Source organism: Asterias amurensis, chromosome 21 (genome assembly GCF_032118995.1).
Source record: "Asterias amurensis chromosome 21, ASM3211899v1".
NCBI classification, from domain to species: domain Eukaryota; kingdom Metazoa; phylum Echinodermata; class Asteroidea; order Forcipulatida; family Asteriidae; genus Asterias; species Asterias amurensis.
In genome coordinates, this window is record NC_092668.1 from 9,696,490 (window position 1) to 9,724,253 (window position 27,764).

The 27,764-nt window shown below is 39.6% G+C and overlaps 1 protein-coding gene across 1 annotated transcript; it reads right to left on the reverse strand.

The window, feature by feature from the left end:
* Positions 1 to 1,243: 1,243 nt before the first annotated feature.
* LOC139952904 (ras GTPase-activating protein-binding protein 2-like) lies at positions 1,244 to 21,539 on the reverse strand. Its single transcript, XM_071952195.1, is given in 12 exon segments — positions 1,244 to 6,514; positions 7,606 to 7,733; positions 8,570 to 8,723; positions 8,726 to 8,863; positions 9,699 to 9,787; positions 10,429 to 10,622; positions 11,681 to 11,786; positions 12,704 to 12,875; positions 13,750 to 13,851; positions 14,360 to 14,441; positions 16,061 to 16,261; positions 21,375 to 21,539. Coding segments are annotated over 11 exon segments (1,560 nt in total). The 5' UTR covers positions 16,252 to 16,261; positions 21,375 to 21,539; the 3' UTR covers positions 1,244 to 6,310.
* Positions 21,540 to 27,764: the final 6,225 nt, after the last annotated feature.

The following is a 27,764-nucleotide window of genomic DNA, read 5'->3' on the forward strand; positions in this document are numbered from 1 at the left end:
TATGATAAGATAAAACCATTCAGCCCAGCTAGCTGGTTGGATGGCTAAACACCGATGCCATACCTTCAAACTTACTCAACTCACTTGCAGTATCTTTCAGTTTCACTCAACATGTAATAATATATTTACGATAACAACAATATTTAAACAGGTGCAAAGGAGGTGGCATTAGGTAAAAACTTACATCTCAAAATCATACGTCAGTCCAGTTGAAGAATTGTATCTTAACGTAGTAACAGCTTCCAGTTTTAGTCTGCCTGGTCATCAAGTTGCAGGGCAAGAATAAAATAATACCATCGTTATTGTTAAAGCAAGCAACATTTGAACCGTAGAGGGCGGCATTCCTCTCATTACAACCTCCAGTGGGTGCACCCACCATACCATAGAGCTTATGACCATATTAAATAAGAATTACTTTTCCGAAACAGAGTTGCTGCCAGTTTTCATGAAAAACTCCTCCAATTCCCAAAGCAAATATGACCAACCAAATCAAAATGTACCAAAACTCCTCAAAAGTCAAAGCACAGAATCCCTAGGGCACACTAATTATGATTATCAGTTTGCCGCTTGAATTTTTGCCTAGTTATTGTGGTGTGCCAAGCAGCAGCAATGTCAGTTTCCATCATTACCTGTGATAAGACACACACATAAAATGTACCAACAACAGGGTTCACAGCAAGCCTGTCAGATGAGTAATGAACCATAACAGTTCATAGTTGTATGACAATGCTCTGGAATCTCAAAGTTCGTGGGTTCGAGTCCCACCCAAGTAACATGCCTGTGATTTTTTTCTCAGGACTTTGGAAAGTACTGAGTAAACAGTGTGATAACACATCGGTGTATGGGTAAAATCAAAAATCATTCTCAAAATGCTTTACACTATCAAAAGCTGGTGTTCTTCTAAGCAAGCAAGTTTTGATTTCCATCATTTTTTAGAGTGATTTCCAACAAAGTTCCCTTTAAATATGGCATGAATCTTGATTTGTCTATGGCATAGAGCTTGAATTGTCCGAGTCAGTGTCATTCAATATTGGATAACGGTATACTGAGCTGTTACAGCACTGTAGTCGTTGCTAATAAAATGGACAAACCAACCAAAACATTACAATACTGATTACTCTATAAATTGTGGGCAATTTGTACGATGACATTTTGATGTACATGTACTTATAGGCCTATATCACAATGTTGGACTAAAACACAAACACACTTCAAACTGATCAAACAATTATGACACAATTGGTAATGGATGTCTACAGAACCTTATGTTTTTATTATACTATTGGCAACTCAGTAAAGCACGTATGGCATTACATGTCATAGAAGGTTCTACAAAGCCCAGCCACTCAAATGGCTGCTGGTTTAAGGAAGTTTGTCCCGATAACTAACGTAAATTATGTTTCAAAAAAATGTTCACCATCAGTTTTGATTTTTAAATAAAATGTTACAGGGGTAAGATTTGGTATATCTGAAATATGAATACACAATCTGAAAAACGTTTCATGCAGAAACGTTTCTCAGATTGAAATGTGCTAGAATCCCTCTCTCTTATTCTTTCTTAACCTGCCTTCCCTTGAAAGGAATTATTTCTCAACATGTTTTAGATTATCAACAGCTTACCAGATGTGATATTTTAGTTACCAAAGGTATACCTATCCCTTTGAACATTGGTCAAACTTTTTGGGAAAGTCTTGAATGACAAGTAAACCTGAAATTTCAAAAATACAGATTCCTGTTGAACTGAATGATTCCTTAAGATAATACAAATCCAGTGACGTCAACATAATGATCAGGTCAGGGGTTAAACATTCCAAAAACCAGCACCAGGCTAACTCGACATCTTTTAGTCTCCCCCAAACGTTTAGTTGGAATCACGACACTGAATTGACACTAGGGGGCGTCCTTTGTTCTTCATAACAAGGACCTTTTTATCAAAAGCATCTGTGGGACATAGAAACAAAAACTTAAATCTTGGGTAACATATAATAATGACTATCAACAAGATGTTGGGATTTTAAAGGGAACAAAAAATTAAGGAAATTTGAAACTATTTTGATTAAACTAAAGGTAGAAGTTGAGGTATCCCCAATAAGAAGGGGGAACAATGCTTGGTCTATTACATTTTCAGTAATGATTAAGCACGGAATGTCATGACGAAAATGTAGGAAAACTAAGTTAGTATCTTGTTTTCGCTGCCAACAGTTTCTCAGATTATTTTTGTTTTTGTTCATTTAATAATTTTAACAAAATTTTCAACGTACAATAACAAATGTGATATACCGATAATATGTCGGCAAACGCTTCACCCTGATCAAAACAGCAGACGGATCTAACCAGGACATTATGTGCTTCTCAAATTTTAACCAAAACAATAAGACTTATTAAATAGCTTATTCTTCCCTATTTTCTTAAAAACAACTTATACAGACTGAGCCCAATCGGAACTTTGAGCTTCAACATTACATTAACGTCAACTGGTCTAAATATCGCCACGAAAACCATGGGACAAAACATCACTTCAACAATTCATCAATCTTAATTAACAAAATGTTTATCCAACAGTGGTGTTGATTGGCTAGGGCCATAAAACAGTTGAACACTTGACCAATCACTGACGTCATAAGTGTTCTCGCTGAAATTTAACTCTTAACCAATCATTTCCACTGCTGTACGAGATGTTTGTGTGGATTTCACTGTTCTATTTTGCCAGTGCAGTACAGACCATCAAATTAAAGAAACAACACTTTTTTTTTAACTTACATTTCTCATCTAAGCCAGCTGCACTAAATGTTTGACAGTTTTCTGGAGTTGACTTATGATTTGTAATAAATGTGATTAAAAATTCACAGTATGTTTATTATGATTCCTGAATGCTGCAAAGTTAACTAGAGTCGGCAATGTTAACCCACAAGTAATTCACAACAACCCATACAAGTAGAACTACAGTTGAAGTAACTGTTTGTTTTGTTCATTGTAAGGGGTCTTTCATTTCACAGGAGAGACATTTGAACATACCCTACTGTCAGAGTGCAGTCCAAACAGATAAGTGCAGCTTGCTTTGCATTTACCCCCTTCTAAATTAAACAGTATACTAAACCAGTACAAACAACAAACAAACAAACAATTACAGAAATGTTACTTTGGTAGAGTGACAACACAGACTAATGTCTGACATACCTCTGAGATCTTAGACCAGCATCAAGAAAGTTTTCATCGTTGGTGATTTTCAGTTTTGTAAACAGCTTTCCTTAGAGCTTGGTACTTTCAATCAACAACCAATAGTTCACCTACAACTTGTTTTTTCCTTGTGAATAAATGTGTTCTTAATTTAATTTTCTCACTAGTGTCAATAACTGACACCAGATTTGAAAAATTGGAAGTTCAGCCATGTGATTGATTGTCATCAATGATACTATTCCTTGAAGCAACATGCTTTCACCAACTAAGAACTCTCTTGAGAACAGAGTCAACATACATCCCAAGACATGTCCACATACAACCTGTAGAACAGTTCAAGGTATAGAGTGCAACTACAATAGGTGTATAAATAACAAATCCATCAATATTTGTGTGACATGGTATATAACCTGTACCAGATAAACACAGTCATTAAGTAACAACTTCACTTCCTTCTGTTCAATTGTCACATCAATACCCAACAAAACATTACTTTTTTTTTATCATACAAAATTAGTTTGTTTACCATGACCAATCTTGATTGTTTCCTGTTCTTGTGTTTTTAACAAACTTTACAATAGTCCCATAACAAACGAATCCCTCCGCTGGGATCAAGTCATGTGTAACTCTCTGACGATGCTCCCCTGTGCAAAAATAAAATTTCCAGCTGTTATTAACATTGGTTCTAGCCGAAAGTTAGAACATAACAAAGGTGTAGATGTCCTGGCCCACCTGACTTCAATTTCCCCGCCCCTTACAAAACCCCACCCTTTCACAAAATAGAAAAAATGAAATTTACCATTTGACTGCAAAGATGCTACCACAGCAAAAATGTTCCACTCAACCAAAATGATACCCGGTTGGGTTTGTCTTAAACCCCCATCCCTTGATGTTCATAAATTAAACCCCAAGTTACTCTCCCCATCCCAACCGACTTCAGGCTTGCCTGATTTCTAGATTCCCCTAACCTTACCGCCAATAACAGGCAAAAAGGTAAGCCAACACCTTGCTCATATTTTGTCCATCACCCTCCCCCTGCAGTTTTCTTCACATCCATTTTCTAAGCACCAGAAAAACATTACACTTCATCATTACAAAATAATTCTAGAACAAGGAAATCCTTGCCAGCATACAAATCAGAAGAAAAACAAAACCTTCCAAATATATACTTTAAAAATGCTTTGTGTGAGCTGAATATTTAAATCATCTTACAGGGGAAGATACAACATCAAACATTTGTTATCTTGCCCTTCCCGATTCTCTAGTGTTCATCATCGTTAATAAATAATTACAGAGCAACAGGCTTTGTAAAACAACTAGGGTCTCCGATTTTTCCACAACTATTGACACATATTTGCTCCTTTTCATTGAAGAAAAGTTCAAAGATATCTTCTACAGAAATACGAGCGACCAGAATTTGTTATATCTTCCCCCGTGACCCCTTTTAGTCCATGTGCTCTTATCCCGTCTGTATAATCTACATCCCAACACAAGTCCCGTCTGATCTTGCAATTTGTGTACCTTAATATAAACTTCAACTTTTGGTTCTAAGAAACTGAACAACTGTACACAGATTTTATAGCTGCTACACAGCTGAAAGTATCTCCAGTGCACACACACATCACATGTTGGTTGGGTAAGGTTGACTTGGTTAATTTCAGTAGCATGCAAAACATCAAAAATATACTATTATTTTTAGTGGATCTGTATCGTCGTTAATAGATAAACTGCTATAGCGATGACAGCATGCTTGATTGAAAGTATCTGCTTAACAATTGCTGAATGTACAGTTCTGAAACAAAGTTAACCCACCTACTTATTCCAGCATCATTTATTCTATGACAATAGTGCAAGTAACCAAACCAACCCATCTCAGTCATAGTTCAAAAACAAAGTTAACATGCATTTTTAAAGTCTTTGTCTTATATTTATAATAGAAAAAACAAAAACAAAAACAAAAAACCATATTACTGACAATTTGACACGATCACTCTACTATAGATTTCATCCTGAAGAACTACACTGTGCATCTGAAATCCAATCAAACTATTGGATTTGCCAGAAACTGATTTAGTTTTTACCTTAACGTTGCCTTTGAAAAGCCTTAAGAGTAACAATAATGTCTTTAGAAATCTGCAGGAGCAGACAACTCTTGTTGCTAGAAAAATGTATTTGTCAGGAATAAACAAACAAAAATATGTTATCACTATCTAACAACTGTGCTGAAAACAGTACAGCATGTACAAAAAGAGAACAAAAATCAACAATATGATAGGGTTCTAAGTGTACTTTAAGGCATGCAATTCTGAATGCACAATAATATGAGAAAACACAATGCTCTCTCTCCGAACATAAGTGGTTCGCATAATTTGCATTAAAACAGTGTAAGCAAGTAAAAGCAAGGTATGTTACATTCAGCAAATACTTCAGAATTTGCATTTTTAAGTTTCCCTAAAAAAACCTGAATAAAACATCTGATATGAGAACCCCAAACTGATACAACTGTTTCTATTTATAAATACTCAACTTTTGCAACCAATCTTTTGTCCCCGATGTTTTGTCCCTTTTCTGCAAATCATCAGTGACCTCTGAATGTATAAATATCTTGTATAAATATGTTCATTGAATCTTGAAGGTTTCCAGTCAATGATAAAGAAGGCACTGTAATACATGTACAACCCATCGTCATGGATATGTAGTGTCAGGGAGTTCATCCAAATAAATTACACAAGAGAAACTCAAAGAAAAGCTTCCAAAATAAACATCTTTTCAATTTGTCTGGATCTTTGTAAGTGTGAGAAACACAAATCGAGAACACTTTTATCTAATAATTAGTAGTGCCTTCAGAATTGCATACAATGATGTAGATACTTAATATCACAAAATTCTACTCCTTCCAACAATGGACCAAAGTCAAAACAGATCGTAACAAGCGTATGGATTAATATTGTACATGCAGTTTGGACAGATAAACATTCCTTTGCATAGTGAACGGTAAAAGCAACTGAATGCAACTATGCGAAAGTGAGGTTAGTTATTTGGTTTAATGTTGTTTGCTCCTCTCATTCGTCCATCGTGTTTTGATTTTGGTCCAGTCAGTTAGATACCACCAACACACATAAAGCCTTTGCCATTAACGTTGAGGGTTGTAGCCACGTCCAGGTCCGCCTCCTTTATTGACTCCGCCTCCCATTCCACCACGAGGACCCCCTCTCCCAGAAGCTCCACCCCTAGGTGGGCCACCACTTCCTGGCCTGGTGTTCCTTGGGCGTACTTCTGTACCCCTAGCTTTCTTCTCCTCCACATTAAGTCGATGTTCACCTCGCAACAAGATGGGCTGCATGCATAAAACCATTCAAATAATTTAATCTCAAAACGTAATTCTTTTCTAGATTTAGTAACATGATTTTTGTTTGCTCCATATTTACTCTGCAATTTGTTCTGAATCAATTTTAACTAAGCAAGCTTTAAGAATTGACAATGCTGTAGTCGAGTTCCTGTTGTCCGAGTCCCAGTAAGTCCAATCCAAGTCCGAGTCTCTTATGTCTATGGAAAGTTACACCCGTTTCACACAGATGCGCAAAGAGTAGGAGCGACTCTATCTAGGTTGACCCAAATCAATTTGGCTTCAGACAGGAGAACTTATCTTAACATTCATAAACTAGGTTCGGCTCATAACAAGATTGATGTCTGAAACCAAGCAAGATTCATTCCTATTGGCTGCACCAGTCGATCTTTCGACTTCTAGCGCGTTCAGTCGCTCCTAACTGTTTCAGTAGTTGAACTTTTTATGTACTTAACTAAGGATTTGGTTGGGCGCGACTCTGGAGCGCCTGTCTGAGACGGTTGTTAGTGCTGTTGGTAAGTCATTGCATCACAAGTTAGGCATCTGATGCATGTCGTTACTTGCAGCTCCAAAGCTGGCAGAGTGTAATTTTGTAATGTTTAAAATCACCCATTTCATCATTTTTGATCAAAAGCATTTCTAAATAAGAAACTTTTAACTGTGATGAAACTAGCTCACTCATAAATGTTCCTGGTAATCAGTGAAGCCATTTTCTGTTAATTAGGCATGACTAACAGTAAATCTTAAATCAAACAGCAGGGTTTGTGATAACTGTAACTGTCAATCCTCCCAACTGACACTCATATGGATCATTTCTGAGATACAATTTCAGCTATTTGTTGGACTAGTGACCAGATTAGCTCAATTTGTACCATTTAAAAAGTCAAGACACCAGGAAATGAGATTGATCTCCATTGATGAATACATTTGTTCATTTTAAACATCTGGCATGAAAAAAGGGGGAACAAAACACACAAAAGCTACAAAAACCTGGCCATTAAGCCTATCATTTGGCAATCAATAAGACAAATATTTGTTGATAAATTTCAAACTGTTTAGAAATGAATAGATGAAGTACATACCCCTTTTCTCTTGAGAGCTAAGATCTTCTGCACAGGGATATGATCGGCGAAGACGATGAATCCAAAGTAGGGTAGAGGCTTGGGTCCAGTACTCCTGTTAATCCGCATCTCTACAACCGAACCATACACTGTAACCAAACATACAACATCAATCAATCAATCAATCAATCAATCAATCAATCAATCAATCAATCAATCAATCAATCAATCAATCTTGCACCATATCCCGCAGGACGTTGACTCCACAAATATTCACTTTCTACTCTTGCATATCTTGTGCCCTTTGGTAATCCAGGTAGAAGATACGATATGTCGTTTTCCCATCTCTTCCGACAACACTATTAGTGAAGTCATTCATAATCTATCACATGGTATTCATGAACAATAGGTATTAGTCTGATCCAAAAGGGACACAATGTCATCGTTGACAGACCTGTATGCTTTTTAACCAACTCAGATCGCATTACTTTTCAAAACTTTTAAGAGCTTGTAGAGTTTATCACTTTCTGTTCTGACAACATTGTCATAGTGAAACCCTGACCGACAAAGGAAAAACAACAATGGTTCTTTTAATATGCACCAAGGTTACTTTGAGAAAACGTGAAAAGGCATAAAAGGCCGGCCACAGTATGCTGGAATCACAGAAGACTCAAACTTAACTTCTATAATAAACATTGGTGAAAGTCTGTCCATTCTGGTAAGCCTTATTTGTAAAACAAAAAGGTCTGGAACCGGGAAAATAAAACTTAGAATGGCCTTTGAACACTACACCATTTAATAAAAACATAATGCAACCGTGGATTTCTGATTTTTTTGGTCAGTCGGAAAAGGGCAATAAAAGGTTATTGGGTTTTTTATGCATTATAAAAGTTCACTGTAACCTTCTTAAGAAAAGTTTAAAGTGTATACACAATATCTGTTAAAGTGGTTAACAAGTATTATTTTAACATTCATAATAATTTACCTGAAAAGAATTCTCTCAGCTCCTCATCATTGACATCCTGAGGCAGGTTACCCACAAATAACTGATGACTGTCAGGAATCTGAGATGCGCGTGGTCGATTGCCAAGCTCTGGACCCTCCATTGGTCTGCGCCCTCCAGTAGGACGACCTCTCTCCCTGGTCTCTCACGTTCACGATCTCTATCCCTTCTTGGTTCTCTCTGGGGCAGGGGTTCTGTGTTTCCTCTTGGAGCCACACCGGGAGCATTGACGGAGGCAGAAGGTTCAGCCTGCTTCTGAATGGGGACTGGTTGTGACTGCAGAGAACACACAACAATCATTTTTCATTACAAACAGACAAGAGCTACTTGGAGTACAGTTCATCAGTTTTAACTATTGTTGTCATTGGAGTGAAGTTTCTTAACCATGACGACCGTTTATGGTGCCAAAGTGCTTCACTAACACTGCTTTAGCCTTAAGAAGTGTCAGGTCTCATGGATTTTGAAAAGCACAAAAGAGAATCAAAACAATATTCATGCTGCTCTACATGTGATAGCATTGATCCATTGCACTGATGATACATAAGGTGAACTGTCTGCCCATGTTCCGATACTTAGGGAGTCAAATTAATCTCAAAGATATAGTGAGTTGGTTCCAAGGTGCACCGAAAGGTTTACGGTTGTGATAAAATCACAGCAAAGTTTCTAAATAAAGCAATACTACATGTATTAAAGGAACATTACAGAATTGGTAAGAAGAAACAAAATTGTGAAGATCACAGATTTACATGAAACTTACACGGTCTAATGATGATGATAGTAGAAAACATCCCTTGAAATATTTCTGTCTGAAATGTCATATTTGATGAGAAATAAGTCATCTAACTTCGCCTTTGGAGTTAATCGCTCAGTGAGCGTTTTTATTCATTTTTAGTTTGGCATTGATGCAATGCAAAATTTGTTATTGGTTTTTCTCTATTCTCTCGTGACCCAGATGGCCGATTGATCTCAATCTTCTACAGGTGTGTCAGTTTATGTATATGGTGGATTACATAAAGTGCTTACACTACCAGCAACTGTTTTGTTAGCAAAAACCAATTCTGTAATGTTCCTTTGAAGGAAAGAACCAGAAATAACAAGACATGATGGTTACCTGCATTGGCTGATAGGTAGCTGCTGGTGCACTGGATGAGGCAGTAGGCACACTCCTAGCTCGATCAGCCCATGATGGTACTTTAGGACCTGCAAGTGCAAATACAGATAAAATCATTTGCACACAGTTTTTTACTAAAAGTCATTGATATATTTGATCTGGATGGGAATGTTTCGAAAAAAGAGTAAAATCTTCCTGGTCTTTGCTCCAAGGTAAAAACATGGCCTAATGGGTTCAATAAAAGAGATTACCTGTGCCAAGATGGATGATTTTTCAACCCTTTATAACTCATGTACTATTAAACATAAGGTCCTTCACACTACAGAATATTTGTGTTGGACACAGAGCAGATCGTGTTAGTTTCAATACAGATTAAATATCCATAGCATTCAGCAGAGGGTGGGTTCGGAAGTCTTGACACTTGCATCTCTGAGCACGACACTCAACTACATGCTTCTCTCGACCCAGGAGTAAATGGGTACCTGTGAGGGCAGAGATGGTTCTTGTGATTGCCAAGTAGCGCATGTTTTAACAGGCTGTATACTCCCCAGGGAGCCGAGATGGTTTAAGGAATGAATTAAGGCCCAGTGACCAGGGGTAATAATGTCGCTTAAGAAAAAGCGCTATATAAAAACAGGTTAATATTATTATCATTAACAGGACTCAATATTCATTTACTCAGTTTGCATGCAGATATTGAAACTATCCACTAGGCTTAATGGTACGTTACCTTTGTCCACTGGTTCCTCAGGTTCAGGTTGCTCTTCCTCAGGTTCAGGTTCTTGGTCTTCAATAACAGGAGCAGGAGGTTGAACAACCTCATCACTAATTGGAGAATCCCTTGTTATCTCAATCCCAACCTCTACTCTCTCTGGAGCCTTAGTTGGAGTGGTCTCAGGGGACTCCAGATGAGCAGTACCATTACTAAGCAAAAATAGACAGAAATACATCTCAAATAACTTCTCTCATTATTCACAAGGGAATAAATGAGTTCTTAAACAGTTGATTAAAACTGGCAGGGCCTTTGTCTCACAGCCACAACCCAGCAAGGTTTTTAACAGCCGTTTAAGAACAAGTCACTACTCTTTTATTCCCATTCAAAAATGCCCTTTTTGTTAAAAGGCGTAGGAAACTCTGTAAAACCTTATCTGAGCCGTTGTGTGGTGCATTTTAATGAGACAGTTTTCGGATAGAATTTGCACACAGAGTAATGCATGGGCTAACCCGCACAAATGAAATACGAAAGCAACCGGTTATTAACAGACGCGCTCTCCAATATTAGGAATAGCGAAACTGTCTGGGGTATTTATGAATACTATTTTATATTATAAGCAGCATTTGTAAACTGCTTTTCCACCCTTAAAAAAGCAAATGAAAGCCACAGAGAAAATGTATCACACAAGTGAGATTTAAGATGCTTTTTGAACTGGAAAGTGGAAGTCACATTAGCTAATGAATGAGGATTGAGTTCCAGAGTGTTGGAGCAGTGCATGAGAGTGAACGGTCTCCAGGCTTCTTATTTCACTTTGGACAATCCAGGGTATTCCGCCATGATGAGTGCAGATTGAAGGAAGAATAGTAACTCTGTGAGGTATGGTGGATCCTTGTTTCAAAGAGAGTCTTCTTACGATTTGTAATTATGATCAAATTATGCATTCATGAAAAGATAAATACTACGGGTCCTTCAGTTGTCGTTTAACACTCTTGCTGTCTGACCATTCAATACCATTCACTGTGGTTTTAAATGATAGCTGGAACTATGCCAGCCTGCAATATGGTACCATGAGGGAATGCATGTACACAGAACAGTTAGTTCTGTGCAGAGTGGAGCCACCATACACAACCTTGGCAGTCAAATGGTTTCAAATGGTTGGTCAACTCACTGGAAAATGTTGCCAAGAGTCACTGACGGTAGGAGGGTTAATTTAATATATCACCACATCACAGACCAAGGTAAACAAGTGGTGAAGCCTGACAGTTACCTGACAACAGTTGATGGATGCTCATAGTAGGTCGTTACAGAGGGCTCTGGAACAGTGATCTCAGCAGGTAGGACTGGCTCTGACACTACATCATCACCATCAGATGCTGATAGAAACAACAGACAAATCAGGTTAAAACTAGGATTGAGTACGATTGCATAGACAACATCTAGGCCCAATGTCATGCCTCTGCTTACCGCCAAATACTGCGCTTATGATTACGTTTCCCCACTTATGTGCAAGCGCCGAATTTCTGCACTAGCCTTGTAAGTGTAGAATGCCCAGTAATGTGGAGTGCGCACGCGCAGAAGCCAAAATTCCCCGCTAACCACTCAAATACGCTTGCCTTAAGCCCAGAATTATCTGCTTCCGTAAGCACAGAATTACGGTAAGCAGAGCCATGAAATCGGGCCACAATCAACCGGCTCGTTTTCTATGGTAAACACCATTGTTCAGTGCATTGCTCCGATACATTTTTTTTTTTTAGCAAACTTCGATGCATCTACTGATGTAACCAGACATAATATCTGATTCTCAGAAAAAGTAGGAACATTTTATTGAGTACATGGACAGACCTACATAACCAAAAATGATACTAGGCTTTTATACACATTTCAGGCAATTCCAGGAAATTTTCCTCCTAAAGTCGTTGGTCCCACGTGTTGTGTAACGCATGTAAATGAACCCAGTGCACTTTTCAGAAAGAAAAGGGGTTCGCCACGGTGGTCCTGGCTGTGACCGCTAAAAGCGCCATTGCTACATAATTGGGTCTTAACTTTAAATAACCTCTCTTTCTGTATAAATGTAAATTTTTAACTGAATTGACTACCTTGTTGTTAGAAATGCGTGCTAAAAAAGACGTTGATATTCTTATTATTAATTTGAAAAATTATTTGCCGCGGGCAAAAACACCAGATATTAGACTAAAGTAGAAAAAATATCTATGAAGTACAATACTTCCTATAATAAATGTATCAACTTCAAATTTCTACAAGTACAGGCTCATGTTTAATGTTTACATACCACTTGCACACAAGTCATTCTCAGGCTCAGAATCAGTATCGTTGAAGACTTCATCCTGGTAACGAAAGATGTCATTACGCACGTAGTACTTCTTAGCAGACTGAGGTGCCAGCACGAATGTCTGCATGAAGCGGCGCATTGGCTCTCCATTGTTAGACAGCTCTCCTGTCACCTGCATCAAATCAATCATTACATCATCAACTAATAATATTAATAACAAACTTTTATATAGCGCATTCCACAATAACCGTCTTAATGCGCTTTACATTAGTCCCCTGGTCATTGGGCTAATAACAACCTGGGCTATTGTTTAAAGCGCTCCAAAGGTTTTTTTCATTCACAATAACAACCTCAAGCCTTGCAGGCACCCCTGGGTGAAGAGCAACAATTATAGTAGAGGATCTTGCTCTAGGACACAAGTGTTACGACAGGGAAGCGAACCCATACTCCGGTGACTTAACCACCAGAACTTGAATTTGACAACTACAGCAAAGACTCTAGTGATGGGGGACGGGCAGAGGAAACAACTACTTACAACTAATCATATCCTAACTGAGAGAAAGGGTCAACTTAACTGTAGAAAGGGTCATCAATAATGCTTGCTTTAAGGGCTCAACATTTGTGGGGGGAATCCACAAGACCACAGGACTTGTAGCTCAGAATCTTTACTGAACCGGGATTTTATTTACAAGACCAAAGTCAAAATGAGACTAGAATCAAAATGAGAACACAGCTTAATCATCTAAACTGTTTCATTTGAACAAAACACTTAGAGAAGATTGATCTTTTCTGTTTTACATGTATTGGTGACACTCAACTTAAACTCAACTAAAACATTATTTTGAGACAGAGAAGTTGAGTTTAGAAAAAACTAAGACGGTACCACCATCCTTGTAGTTACATACTTGTCCTGTCTTGAGCCTACTGGCCCAATGCTGAAAACCACTGGCCTCTAACCCTGTCATTGTTGGATGCGTCTGTCGGATGACAAGAGTATGTGTCGTTAAAAGTCACTGTAGTGTAACATCTCAGAGTCTATAACATACCTGAACCACAACACCTTCTCCCAGGGTGGCATGGCTATCCACCTGCCTTATCTTGGCGTGACAGTCACAGAAACAAAGGGACAAAATCTTCTCATTGATGTCCTGTAAAGAAAACGGAAAGACACACAAATAACAATGGGGCGTAACTTCACAAGATTTGGTCCAATAAGTTAGCTTGTACATGTACAAAAGAAGAACACTGTTGTGATCAAAGCATCAAACAGCATTAATGAAAATAAAACCCAAAAGTTTGAGACTGCAGAAAATCCAGGTCATAAACAAGACATTTGTTTTGTGTGGCTCAACCAAGTTAGTGGGTTATGGCAGAACATTGTGCTAATAGTTACACCTGTTTGCCTACTTGCTATATGAGCATTCATGGTTCTTTCTTTATACAACGTGCAATAAACACTTTGAAAATTTGAAAATAGGAATTTTACATTGTTTTTGTTTACAAACAAAGTAGGCTATAGCAAAAAAAGCTTCTTGATACATACCCTTAATCTGTACCCATATTGGAAGCCACTTCCAAGTTGACATGTTGCTTTTACGAACTACTAGGACAATATAATTTGTTTATAAGATAAAGAACAAAGAAAAGTGCTCATACCATTTGACCATAGACAGGCTCCTCTGGGTTGCCATCAGGGTCCACACCACCATGCACAAAGGAGGAGTTATTCAGATAAAACCTGAAACATAAATACCATCATATTATTACAAGGATCTGTTGGAATTCAGACAGGATAACCTCAAATATGTAAGAAATTTGTTTAAAGGCAGTGGACACTATTGGTAATTACTCAAAATAATTATTAGCATAAAACCTTACTTGGTAACGAATAATGGGGAGAGGTTGGTAGTATTTAAAAACATTGAGAGAAACAGCTTCCTCTGAAGCGACGTAGTTTTCAAGAAAGAAGTAATTTTCCACAAATTTGATTTTAAGACCTCAAGTTTAGAAGTTTTTTTTCTTTCATAGTTATCTCGTAATGCTGTTACCAATCGAGCTCAAATTTTCACAGGTTCGTTATTTTATGCATACGTTGAGATACAGCAAGTGAGAAGACTGGTCTTTGACATTTACCAATAGTGTCCACTGGCTTTAAAAGACACTAGACACTATTGGTTATTGTCAAAGACCAGTCATCTCGCTTGGTGTATCTCAACATATGCATAAAATAACAAATCTGTGAAAATTTGAGCCCAATTGGTCGTCGAAGTTGCGAGATAACTATCAAAGAAAAAACACCCTTCTCACACGAAGTTGTGTGCTTTCAGATGCTTGATTTCGAGACGTCAAATTCTAATTCTGGGGTCTCGAAATCAAATTCGTGGAAAATTACTTCTGAAAAAGTTCTTTCTCAAAAACTACTTCACATCAGAGGGAGCCATTTCTCATACTGTTTTATACTATCAACCTCTCCCCATTACTCGTTACCAAGTAAGAGTTTATGCTAATTATTATTTTGAGTAATAACCAATATTGTCCACTGCCTTTAAAACTTTACCTCATTCAACCCTCACCCAGAGTTGAGTTCGGACTGGTCCATTCTTTGTCACCTACCAGGTGCTATCTTTATTATTTACCAAGTACACACTAGAGTATTCAGGCACATGGTAAATGCGCATGACAAGTAGACTTATGCCCAAGTGTTGTACATGTACATCGCTCTAGTGACATTCGACACATGCACAAACTTATCATGGTGCACTTTATTTCAGTCGTTATTTCCCCTTGCTCCAAATAACATTGTTCTGGTAACTGAATAAGTATGAAGTATAGTAAAGCAAATAAAACTTCTTCTTTTTTTCCAGTGAATAAGCGATATGAGCTCCCCTCGATTTTCAAAGTTGACAGACTAGTTCCCTTCTCCTCAGGAACTAGTTTGTCAACTTCCAACATGTTCAATAACCTATCTGCGTAGTATGTTGTCCAATATAGGACAACATACTACTTATATCTCTACTGTTGAGCTGGAGGTTATTACATGTACCATAAATGAGCAGTGTAGAAATGTGTTACATTTGGTGTCACACATTGAAATGTTTAAGGAATGCTGATAGTATACACGTATTTAGTTTGACGTGACAATTTCTATCATTTCATTAACTTCCCTCCAAATAATCGACTTCCCTTCCTCTGGGTTAAGTCATGGCAAAAATGAGTCAACCTACATGAAGTATTTAACACCCTCAAATGAGCCTGCATGCTACATGTATGTATTTAGAACCATGAAATCATGACGCTTTAAAACCAAAATGTATATAAGCCACAAACTTTTCAAACCAAGGTGTATATCAGCCCTACCTGTGTAAATGCTCCGGCCCACGATTCAGCAACGTGTAATACTGGCGCACAAACTCACGGCCGACGGACTCGGGACTGACCACGGCATTATTTCCTATAACAGTAACATCTGAGGTGTTGGGCGCCGCAGATCTATGCGCACTCGAGGGTGCAGCCAAAGGCGCAGGCTGAGGGTTGGTGGCCATTACCATGACTGTCCAACTACAGAGGGAAACATAACAAAGGAAACAACATTTAGTTAAAATCTTTATCAGTATCATACCTTGGGGTATGTACACCAATGATGCCTCAATAGAGAGCTTCATTTCTTTGCCGTTCCATCAAATACACGTAGTTGAGAAGCCCGATCATTACGAGTACATGAACTTGCTATGATTCAGAACAACCATTTAGCAGTAACCTTTTATTTATTCAAGTAAACTTTTAACCTTTTATTCAATCTTTGTGTTCAACTACATTCATAAATACCTCAGACAGTTTCGCTATTCATATTGGTGGAGAGCGCGTCACGTGGGTGTGTATAAATCTTTTGTTTATGACTAGTAAAAAAAGTTGAAACATGGGCGTGACACGCGAGCTTGCACCTGTGCTTATAAGACAGTTTCTTCATTCCTATTAGTCGAAAGCAATGGCTGAAACAGTTGTGCCACATCACACGATACGCGCGAAGCATTCCCTTATAAGGAGTTGTTTACCTGGGGCCTTACCATTTCATAGCTGGGGGTGTTGTGTAAAGAAATCATTGAACAATTATAATTTTTTTTTTATTTTTTACTTTTGACCAAAGTGTTGATGTATTTTGAACGAACAAGGTATTTATGAATGGGAATCAAAGTGTGTTGAATCGGTGTTTTCAACTAGTGGTTTAAACCCACCGAGGACTGGTTCTTGACAATTTACCTCGATTTTGTCTCGGTAAAATTATCAAGAACCAGGCCTCGTTGGGGTTAAACCTCTAGTTGAAAACCTCTTCACCAAACATTGATTCCTTTATTTATGTACCTCTAGGTGTGTACAAACAAGAAGGTCAGAGGTAGTCAGGGCATGGTCAGGGGACCAGCAGGGCTGTAACTACTTGTTTTAAGATCTACATGTAGTTTAAGTGAAAACTGTGCCTTCGGTGCAAGTATTGTGGAAAAGTTCCTTAATTTTATGTAACAAAACCTTTCTATGGAAATGATACATTAAATACAAAATTAGTTGATACAATTAAGTTTACACCATACATGTACATAATGTCAAGGGCCATTACAAATGTAAACTAACCATACAGTAATAGTTCTTTCTACCTTTAGCAGAAACCCACATACTATTTGTATTGAACTATTCATCTAAACATCACCACAGCAATGACTGGACAACACATCTATACCAACTGTCTGTAGCTTCATGCTTAATTACCTTTTCCTCGAATATTGAGGGGAAAAAACACAAATATGCTGCTAATGCCTCATAAATCAAGGACTTCTCTTTGTTCTCCCATTGTTTTTGTTTTTTAGTGCCATTCCCTATGGTTTTGAAAGCAAAGTAAGGATCTTCTCTTTCTGTCCAAACACCTGGATCTTTTTGTTCACTCACAGTCCACACACACAAACGGTTTTATAACAACTACTCTTGTGAAATGTATTCAAGAGTTATTTTTTCTGCTGAAATAATTTGTGTTCTTTTTATATATATTTAAAATCACTAAACAGTTTGAGAAACAACCTTGCGGATAATTAGCTGGCGTGTTTGTGTGATTCTGCGATTGAACTCTTAGTCTACACTGTAACGTTGCGTTTATTTACAAAGATTTTGTTCACGCCATGTAATAAAATTGTGCTTTGTTTTGCATATTTCGTATGTAGTATGGAAAATGCATACAGCTTGGCAAACCTGTTGCACACTTGTCCAAAACAAATATGGATGCAATGACTTGAAAGGACCTGATTTCTCTGACATGATGATGAAAACACAAATAAAATTAAAATGCCGGGACATTCTCAGCTTTTTGGATGAATTTGTAGCACTCATTACAAATGACATTCCGAAATAACTCAATTTTCATCTGAGCTACTGGCTCAATATTGAAGCCACTTAGTCTCTGCACTAAGCTTTAAGCCGAAACAGGTCAACTCGTACCCAAGTCAACTCGTACCCAAGTCAACTCGTACCCAAAATATTGTACCCAAGTCAACTCGTACCAAAGTCAACTCGTACCTAGGTCAACTCGTACCCAGGTCAACTCGTACCCAGGTCAACTCGTACCCAAGTCAACTCGTACCATAACGTACGTTGTATGCCGAAACGGAGAATTTCCGTGCGGCGTGATTTTGTAAGCGATAGGAAATAAAAATGATGTTCTACCATCATATGGAGCTCACTTTTATTAATAATAATCTCACGAATTTCGTTTTTAATGTTTGTTCATCTTATTTCTGCCTTTTTTCCGCTAGGATATTCTTTCAGATCCATTGTGGTTTCTTTTAAATTCCCGTGTTGAAGGGTCGCCGTGAAAGGCGTTGAGCAGATCAGATGCACACTAGTTCTTCGTATCAAGGAGGTATAAATATTTTGACCTCCATGTTCATATGAGACCAATTATTTTCAATGAAAAAATATATGTATAAAACGCAACCCTTCATGTTTACCTTGGTGTTTTTCCTGTTAAAGTGTTCCCAAAAGAAAATTTCATGGTAAGAATTCATTCAATTCATTCATATGCGTTTTGTTCTGATTATCGTTTTCCGATTCAAACAAGTACATTTTAACAAATATACTGTTCCACTTTTTCCAACCAAAACACTTCGCGTAAGTTCTTATTATTTTTTTCCGAATAAAAAAAAACCCAAAATTCATTCTAACAAGCCTATATTAAAAAAAAAGTTCTCTGATTAATTTTCCCCACCGATAGGGCCTAAGTGAAAAAAAAACTGCAACATGAAAAAAAAACAAGAAAACAAAATCATTGCAACAATGAATAGCTAAATGTATGATTAACAATATAAATAAATAAATTAAACTACAATATTTATCAATACGAGTAAAAAAAAATTGTAAACATTTATTTGGGTGCGAGTTGACTTGGGTATGAGTTGACTCAGGTACGAGTTGACTCGGGTACAAGTTGACTTAGGTACGAGTTGACTTGGGTACGAGTTGACTTGGGTACGAGTTGACTTGGGTACGAGTTGACTTGGGTACGAGATGACCCGAGTTCCTTTAAGCAATTCATCATCGTAGTCCATCCTGATAAAATTTAATTTCATCTTGAGGCCACACTCACTTCATTCATAACAATGCTTAACACCAATTCCATAACAACGCATTTGATTATACTCAACACAGAGCTGAACTTTAACAAATTTTCATGTCGCGATTTCTTAACCTGATATCCGCAATGGGCGCGAATACCTGTTTATAAACCGGATAGTCATATAATTACAACCAAGTAACCGGATATTCTTTAATATCCGAATATCCTCGGACGTCGGGCGACAACTGATAGGAATGTTTTGTCTGAATCCTGATGTAATTTGTTCAAAGATTACGAAAGTTTTCCTTCATGTAGTGTCAATCACGATGAAAAGAATAAGCAAATCGCCATCTTTAAATTAGATCCGGTTATTTTTATGATTGAACTGAGCACTGTCTAAAACCAATATCAATCCGCCCATAAGGTCTCATTCACAAACGAACAGCACCCTTTTTTATTTTATTTTTTTTAAAAAGACTATTCGAATATCCGGTTAATTTCGGATAGTTGGCCAGCGGTAACCAAATACCAAAATTTCACTATTCGCCCAGCACTACTTTGAATGGTCGCAACAGCACAATGTTTTGCACTCGAGGGCCGTCTTTTTAACCCTTTTTGCAAATTAAGTGATTTCCTCAATGATCTTCACACTGAATACAAAATTATGTAGAATATATACTTATTAAAGAATTTGATATTAAACAGACAGTGAATACTGAAATTCTGTTGAAAAACCTTGCCGATGTAACACATTTCAGAGACCATAAAACTGTAGTTCCAGCGTCTATTTCATTTATTGTCTGCTCAGTTTTCATGATTCAGTTCCGCTTAATGTTTAAGCAAATATTTGTGGTCTGACCATCAGTAGAGCCTATTTAATACATCTTAATGTCATGCTGTCCTGTCAGTGTCACGAAAATTGCTTAAAGAGTAAAAACACAGAGTAAAAACACAGCGATTTGTACATGTGAATGTAGTGTCATAACACATTCATGACATTGTGCTACCGCGATCCATCCATGGCGACGCAACAACTAGCAGTGTACAGCACCTGCGGCTGCTGGCTGAAATAAAAGACTTAATAATTAAAGTAAAACCACACAAATTATGGTAGAAATGAAAAAAAAACATCATCAAATAAATTTCCCCGCAGAAAAAAAGAGAAAAAAAACGACAACTTTTTGGACATAAAAATAGAATGACAAAGCTGCAAAACTATGGAAAAAAAGGTGATGTTGTGGTCACTTAGTCCGGTTGCCACTTCATCCTGACGTGCCGACAGCTTTTGGCTAAAATATTCTCTTTGTCACACACAGAGATTGACCAATCATGAAAAAAGAAGACTGCCAACTAAATAGTTTTTTGGGATAACTCTCCGTATGGCGCCACCACCTTTTCACTCATTTTTACAAAAAGGGATATCTCATTGAGGTAAATAAGATACTATATTATTACATGTTATTTCATATCGAATGAAAAAGTGGTGGCGCCATACGGAAACTTTTCCGTTTTTTGAAACATTTTGCAATCGCCGGCTAAATAAATTATTTTTATATTAAAAAATGCCCTTTTTGTAAACAGTCATGACATACAGAATTTCAGAAACAAACATGTTGAATAACAATCACAATAAATATACTTTTTTTAGTTCAACTTCAAGTCAAGTCCAAATAACTTAATACAGGGGGTATTTTTAACAGAGAAAATAAACTAAAAAGGTTCGAACATGCCGCATGATGATGATCAGAAAGTGGACCTGAATTATTGTTGATCATGTGTGGAGTGAAATTATGGATGATTTTGCAGTCATTGTCTCAACAGAAATACAGTATTTACATACATTCTTCTTATTATAAAAGATAGCCTAGATATAATTAAAATGCGACACGAACAAACATGGTAAAGTTAAAAAGACAAGTTTGCGGACAAAACGATCGTTATGACGTGATTATTATTATGACGAGTAGGAAGTGTTTCACGTCTCGGCACAATGGTTTCAGAGACAGAAGGTTTCCAACAATTTGGGTTTTAAAAGAACCTCAAATTTCTTCTTTTCCAACTCCGATTTACATCACCTACCTTACACAAGTTTATCAGGTCCTCTTTTCCCCTACTGTTTTAAAATGTCATCGGCATACGAAAAGAAGTCCAATTTTAAAACGAATTAAAAAAATCTTGGCTTTTATTTTCTTTTTCGTCAGTGGGAATCCCGCGTGCACATGCACACATAATGCATGACATGCATGATGCGCAATGTCAAACACGATCGCAACAGGTTTGCGCAGTTTTTGCTCCTTATGTACCAATCGTGAAACCCATCTTATGCTTATTATTCAAAGCACGCCCTCTACCATACCCTCTCCATGGACGGTTGTTATAAAATCTTTGGGCCGCAGGCGTGTATGGTGAGATAATTGTTCTGCTCTGTGTATCATAAAGTTATTTCAAGGTGAAAACTGTGTATTAATACTGATATAATAAAAACATACATTTTGCGCAATCTTAGGGAATAATTCTCTACCATTCGTAAAGTGTCATATGTATGCAGCAGCGTAACAGTTACTTTTTTAGGGGGGAGGGGGGGGGGGCACACACATTTTTCTAGGGGGCACTTCAGAAAATGGCCTATATCCAGACCAAGATTTTAGGGGGGGGGGGGGGATCTGTCCAAGATAGAACGCGTAGCCTTTGCGGCTAGGGCTCCGCGGTTGCATTCTAGTGCTCTCTGGCGCAATCTAAGAACAGAAAAAAACTTCCAAATTAATTGAGCTTGAATGTGGTCGTTTTTATTTGAGCAATTCTTAATTTTTCGTAACAAAACATAGAGCAGTATCAGATTCTTTCAAATACATGAATCACACAATGAAAACAAGTTGAGTATCCGTTTACATCACCAAAGCATTTTTTGCAACCCCCGCCAAAAGATACTACAAAATAATCTCAGAGCAATGAGCGGTTTGCAAAATTTCGTCTCCGATACGCTTAGATTTTACCAGGCAGAGAAAAGTCCAATATTTTTAGCTAATAATAATTCTCATAGCGATCTGAGCGCTTCAGAAAACTATTGCCTTTTAGTCTCACGTGCACTTTTTGAATGAATTTGAAAAATGTTCATCTCCGATCACGCTGATGTCAACCAGTAGCAACTAGCTTCAAAAGCCCCCAAAAAGTAATATTTACATAAATAATCTCAGGGCAATACAAAATGAGCGTTTTCAAATGTGTTCATCTCCGGTGACGCTGTGATTGAACAAGCACCTTCAGAACACAGTTTCAATCATTGAGTTATCCGCCGCCAGTGCGTTCCATAAAAGTTAATAAAACTTTACTTAATAACTTAACTTAAAATTCAGGGGGGGGCGGGGCACCCAAGGGGCAGTTGCATCTGGGGGCCGGGGTGACGTTTAGCTAGATGCCGTCATGATACACAGCCGGAGGCTTTGCCATACTCTTCGGGTGTCACCATGATGTCACCCACTTCAGCGTAGACACGTCTTGAAATCATGCAGTCCACAATATGCACTGCTTTGTTCCGTCTCTACTTCAAGTTGACGGCCCATGAACCAGTCCGGTTTTTAGACGTCGTAAATGGCCCAAACCGGATCAATTCGGGCGCCTCCTGTGGCCTGAGCTTGGTTAAAGGCAGTGGACACTATTGGTAATTACTAAAAATAATTATCATAAAACCTTTTCTTGATACGAACAATGGGGAGCGGTTGAAGGTATAAAACACTGTGAGAAACGGCTCCCTCTGAAGTGCCATAGTTTTTGAGAAAGAAGTAATTTTCCACGAATTTGATTTCAAGACCTCAAGTTTAGAACTTGAGGTCTTGAAATCAACCATCTAAACGCACACAACTTCGTGTGACAAGGGTGTTTTTTCCCCATTATTATCTCGCAAGTTTGATGACCGACTGAGCTCAAATTTTTACAGGTTTGTTATCTTATGCATATGTTGAGATACACCAACTGTGAAGGCTAGTCTTTGACAATTACCAATAGTGTCCACTGCCTTTAAGGCTTTCTCCAACTCCAGGCTCTCCCTAACTTCAGGATGTCACAAAACCCAAGCTGGCAGAGATGGGAGGTTATGTTGAAGCATAGAGTAAGGGTTGAAGAGGCGACCACCGCCGCCCTGCGTGTATGACCCGGTCATCCAACATGTAGTTTTTGGGGTGTTTTTTTTTTTTTGGGGGGGGGGGGGCAGCTTCCGTATCCGGCCACCACGGTGACTTTCTAAGGAGTTTATTTGATTCAATGTGCATGATGGAAGTTTGACTTTATTTCTCTCCGTTTAATATTCATCTTGAGGAATTGGTAGCTAAAACACTTGACATTTAAACAGGTAAATAATTCAAGCGCATAATCGTGTATTATACGGAATGGAACTCTCAATACTCATGACAAAGGAACTTATAAATGGAACTTGTAGCGAATAGTGTTGTCAAGACCACATACCCGAAAGTTGCTTATTTCACATGAATTCGATACTGTAAAAGTTAAAAGCAAATTGTATAGAATAGAGAGCGTGTGCCTCTGCTACATTCTGATGGCAACCCTTCTGGACAGGGTAAGGATACAAATTTTGACCTACATAAATCAAGGGAGACAAAGTGATGGGCGGATACGGAAAGGATCAATGGCGGGAAAAAAATTCTATTAAAAAACGTTTTCGCTGATTTTGAAGAAAATTCCTCAACGGATTAAGTGTTTTGTTGAAAGAGGTTAGAATTGTTAACGGTTGCCGAACATTGCGGTAGCCGACACTATGAAAAGGGCGTATATATTGGATGGTTATGTTGGGGAAAAATCTATCAATGTAGATGACATTTCAGATTAGACAGCTCTTAAAACACACACATTTGCAGCTAGTTTAGTTGCAGCAAAATTTTATTTTTTAAAAGGCTCAAGAGTTAGAACTGTTTTAACTGGAACAGAAGCAGTGGCATACCTAAAGGGCACGGGGGCGTGCACGCCATCCATTTCGATGTACCAAGCACCCTTCCTGCCCAATTTGAATTTCTTGACTTTTGAGAATGCAAAATTAAGAGCATGTAACATTTTTGTTTAAAGCGCTAATGTTATAACTTCAACGTTTTTACAACGATTATTAACGTTTACTATACAAGCAGTCAATGCTTTCTTGTTTGTTTTCACGTCAAAATTATATTAAGAAAGAGTAGTACATAGGCCTTAGAAATGATGTGCAGCCCCTTATTGAACCACACCCAATATTTAGCGATCAGGCTCTATTTTTTATACCATTTCTTCCGTTCAAATCATCCTAAGCAAAAGCAACGAAGTTAAACAAAAAAAGAGTTAACAGATTTTGAAGGAAGCAAGACGAGGCAATCCGATGCATCAAGTCACAATGGAAGCAAAACAAGCCAAGTCAAGGCATCACGTCACAAAAGGCGCAAGACGAGGCATCCGGGCATCAAGTCAGGCAGGAAGCAAGACGAGGCAAGCCGAGGCATCAAGTCACAAAGGACGCAAGACAAGGCAAACTGAAGCACCAAGTCCCAAAGGACGCAAGACGAGGCAAGCCGGGCATCAAGTCACGAGGGAAACAAGACAAGGCAAGCCGAGGCATCAAGTCACAAAGGAAGCAAAACAAGCCAAGTCAAGGCATCACGTCACAAAAGGCGCAAGACGAGGCATCCGGGCATCAAGTCAGGCAGGAAGCAAGACGAGGCAAGCCGAGGCATCAAGTCACAAAGGACGCAAGACAAGGCAAACTGAAGCACCAAGTCACAAAGGACGCAAGACGAGGCAAGCCGGGCATCAAGTCACGAGGGAAGCAAGACAAGGCAAGCCGGGGCATCAAGTCACAAAGGAAGCAAAACAAGCCATGTCAAGGCATCAGGTCACAAAGGGCGCAAGACGAGGCAAGCCGGGCATCAAGTCACAAGGGAAGCAAGACAACGCAAGCCGAGGCATCAAGTCAAAAAGGAAGCAAGACAAGGCAAGCTACATGTACGTCATCAAGTCAATAAGGAAGAAAGACGAGGCAAGCCGGGCATCAAGTCACAAAGGAAGCAAGACGAGGCAAGCCGAGGCATCAAGTAACAAAGGACCCAAGACGAGGCAAGCCAAGGCATCAAGTTATGAAGGACGCAAGACGAGGCAAGCCGAGGCATCAAGTCACGAAGGACACAAAACAAGGCAAGCCAAAGGCATCAAGTCACAAAGGACGCAAGACGAGGCAAGCCGAGGCATCAAGTCACGGACCCAAGATGAGGCAAGCTGAGGCATCAAGTCATGAAGGACGCAAGACGAGGCAAGCAGAGGCATTAAGTCACAAAGGAAGCAAGACAAGGCAAGCCGAGGCATGAAGTCACAAAGGACGCAAGACGAGGCAGGCTGAGGCATCAAGTCACAAAGGATGCAAGACGAGGCAAGCTGAGGCATCAAGTCATGGGCGAAGACGGGGCAAGCCGAGGCATCAAGTCACGCAGACGAGGTTAGCCGTGGCATTCAGTAACAAAGAAAGCAAGACGAGGCAAGCCGAGGCATCAAGTCACAAAGGAAGCAAGACCAGAAAAGCCGAGGCATCAAATCACAAAGGAAGCAAGACGAGACAAGCGGAGGCATCAAATCCAAACGCAAGACGGGCAAAACGAGGCAACAAGTCATGAAGGACGAAACACGTGGCAAGCCGAGGCATCAAGTGACAAAGGACGCAAGATGAGGCAAGCCGAGGCATGAAGTCACAAAGGACGCAAGACAAGGCAAGCCAAGGCATCAAGTCACGGACGCAAGACGGGGCAAGCCAAGGCATCACGTCTTGAAGGAGGCAAGACGAGGCAAGCCGTGGCATCAAGTCACAAAGGACACAAGACGAGGTTAGCCGAGGCATTCAGTCACAAAGGAAGCAAGACGAGGCAAGCCAAGGCTTCAAGTCCAAACGCAAGACGGGCAAAACGAGGCAACAAGTCATGAAGGACGCAACACGTGGCAAGCCGAGGCATCAAGTCACAAAGGACACAAGACGAGGCAAGCCGAGGCATCAAGTCACAAAAGAAGCAAGACGAGGCAAGGCAAGCGACGAGGCACAAAGGAAGCAAGACGAGGCATCAAGTCACAAAGGAGGCAAGCGAGGCAAGCTGAGGCATCAAGTACCGGACGCAAGACGGGGCAAGCCAAGGCATCAAGTCATGGAGGACCAAGACGAGGCAAGCCGAGGCATCAAGTCACAAATGGGCGCAAGACGAGGCAAGCTGAGGCATCAAGTCACGGACGCAAGACGGGGCAAGCCGAGGCATCAAGTCACAAAGGACGCAAGACGAGGTTAGCCGAGGCATCAAGTCACAAAGGAAGCAAGACCAGAAAAGCCGAGGCATCAAATCACAAAGGAAGCAAGACGAGACAAGCGGAGGCATCAAATCCAAACGCAAGACGGGCAAAACGAGGCAACAAGTCATGAAGGACGAAACACGTGGCAAGCCGAGGCATCAAGTGACAAAGGACGCAAGATGAGGCAAGCCGAGGCATGAAGTCACAAAGGACGCAAGACCAGGCAAGCCAAGGCATCAAGTCACGGACGCAAGACGGGGCAAGCCAAGGCATCACGTCTTGAAGGAGGCAAGACGAGGCAAGCCGTGGCATCAAGTCACAAAGGACACAAGACGAGGTTAGCCGAGGCATTCAGTCACAAAGGAAGCAAGACGAGGCAAGCCAAGGCTTCAAGTCCAAACGCAAGACGGGCAAAACGAGGCAACAAGTCATGAAGGACGCAACACGTGGCAAGCCGAGGCATCAAGTCACAAAGGACACAAGACGAGGCAAGCCGAGGCATCAAGTCACAAAAGAAGCAAGACGAGGCAAGGCAAGCGACGAGGCACAAAGGAAGCAAGACGAGGCATCAAGTCACAAAGGAGGCAAGCGAGGCAAGCTGAGGCATCAAGTACCGGACGCAAGACGGGGCAAGCCAAGGCATCAAGTCATGGAGGACCAAGACGAGGCAAGCCGAGGCATCAAGTCACAAATGGGCGCAAGACGAGGCAAGCTGAGGCATCAAGTCACGGACGCAAGACGGGGCAAGCCGAGGCATCAAGTCACAAAGGACGCAAGACGAGGTTAGCCGTGGCATTCAGTCACAAAGGAAGCAAAACGAGGCAAGCCGAGGCATCAAGTCACAAAGGAAGCAAGACGAGACAAGCCGAGGCATCAAATCCAAACGCAAGACGGGCAAAACGAGGCAACAAGTCATGAAGGACGCAACACGTGGCAAGCCGAGGCATCAAGTCACAAATGACGCAAGAAAAGGCAAACCAAGGCATCAAGTCACGGACGCAAGACGAGGCAAGCCGAGGCATCACGTCTTGAAGGACGCAAGCCGAGGCAAGCCGAGGCATCAAGTCACAAAGGACACAAGACGAGGTTAGCCGAGGCAAGACGAGGCAAGCAGAGGCATCAAGTCACAAAGGAAGCAAGACGAGGCAAGCCAAGGCATCAAGTCCAAACGCA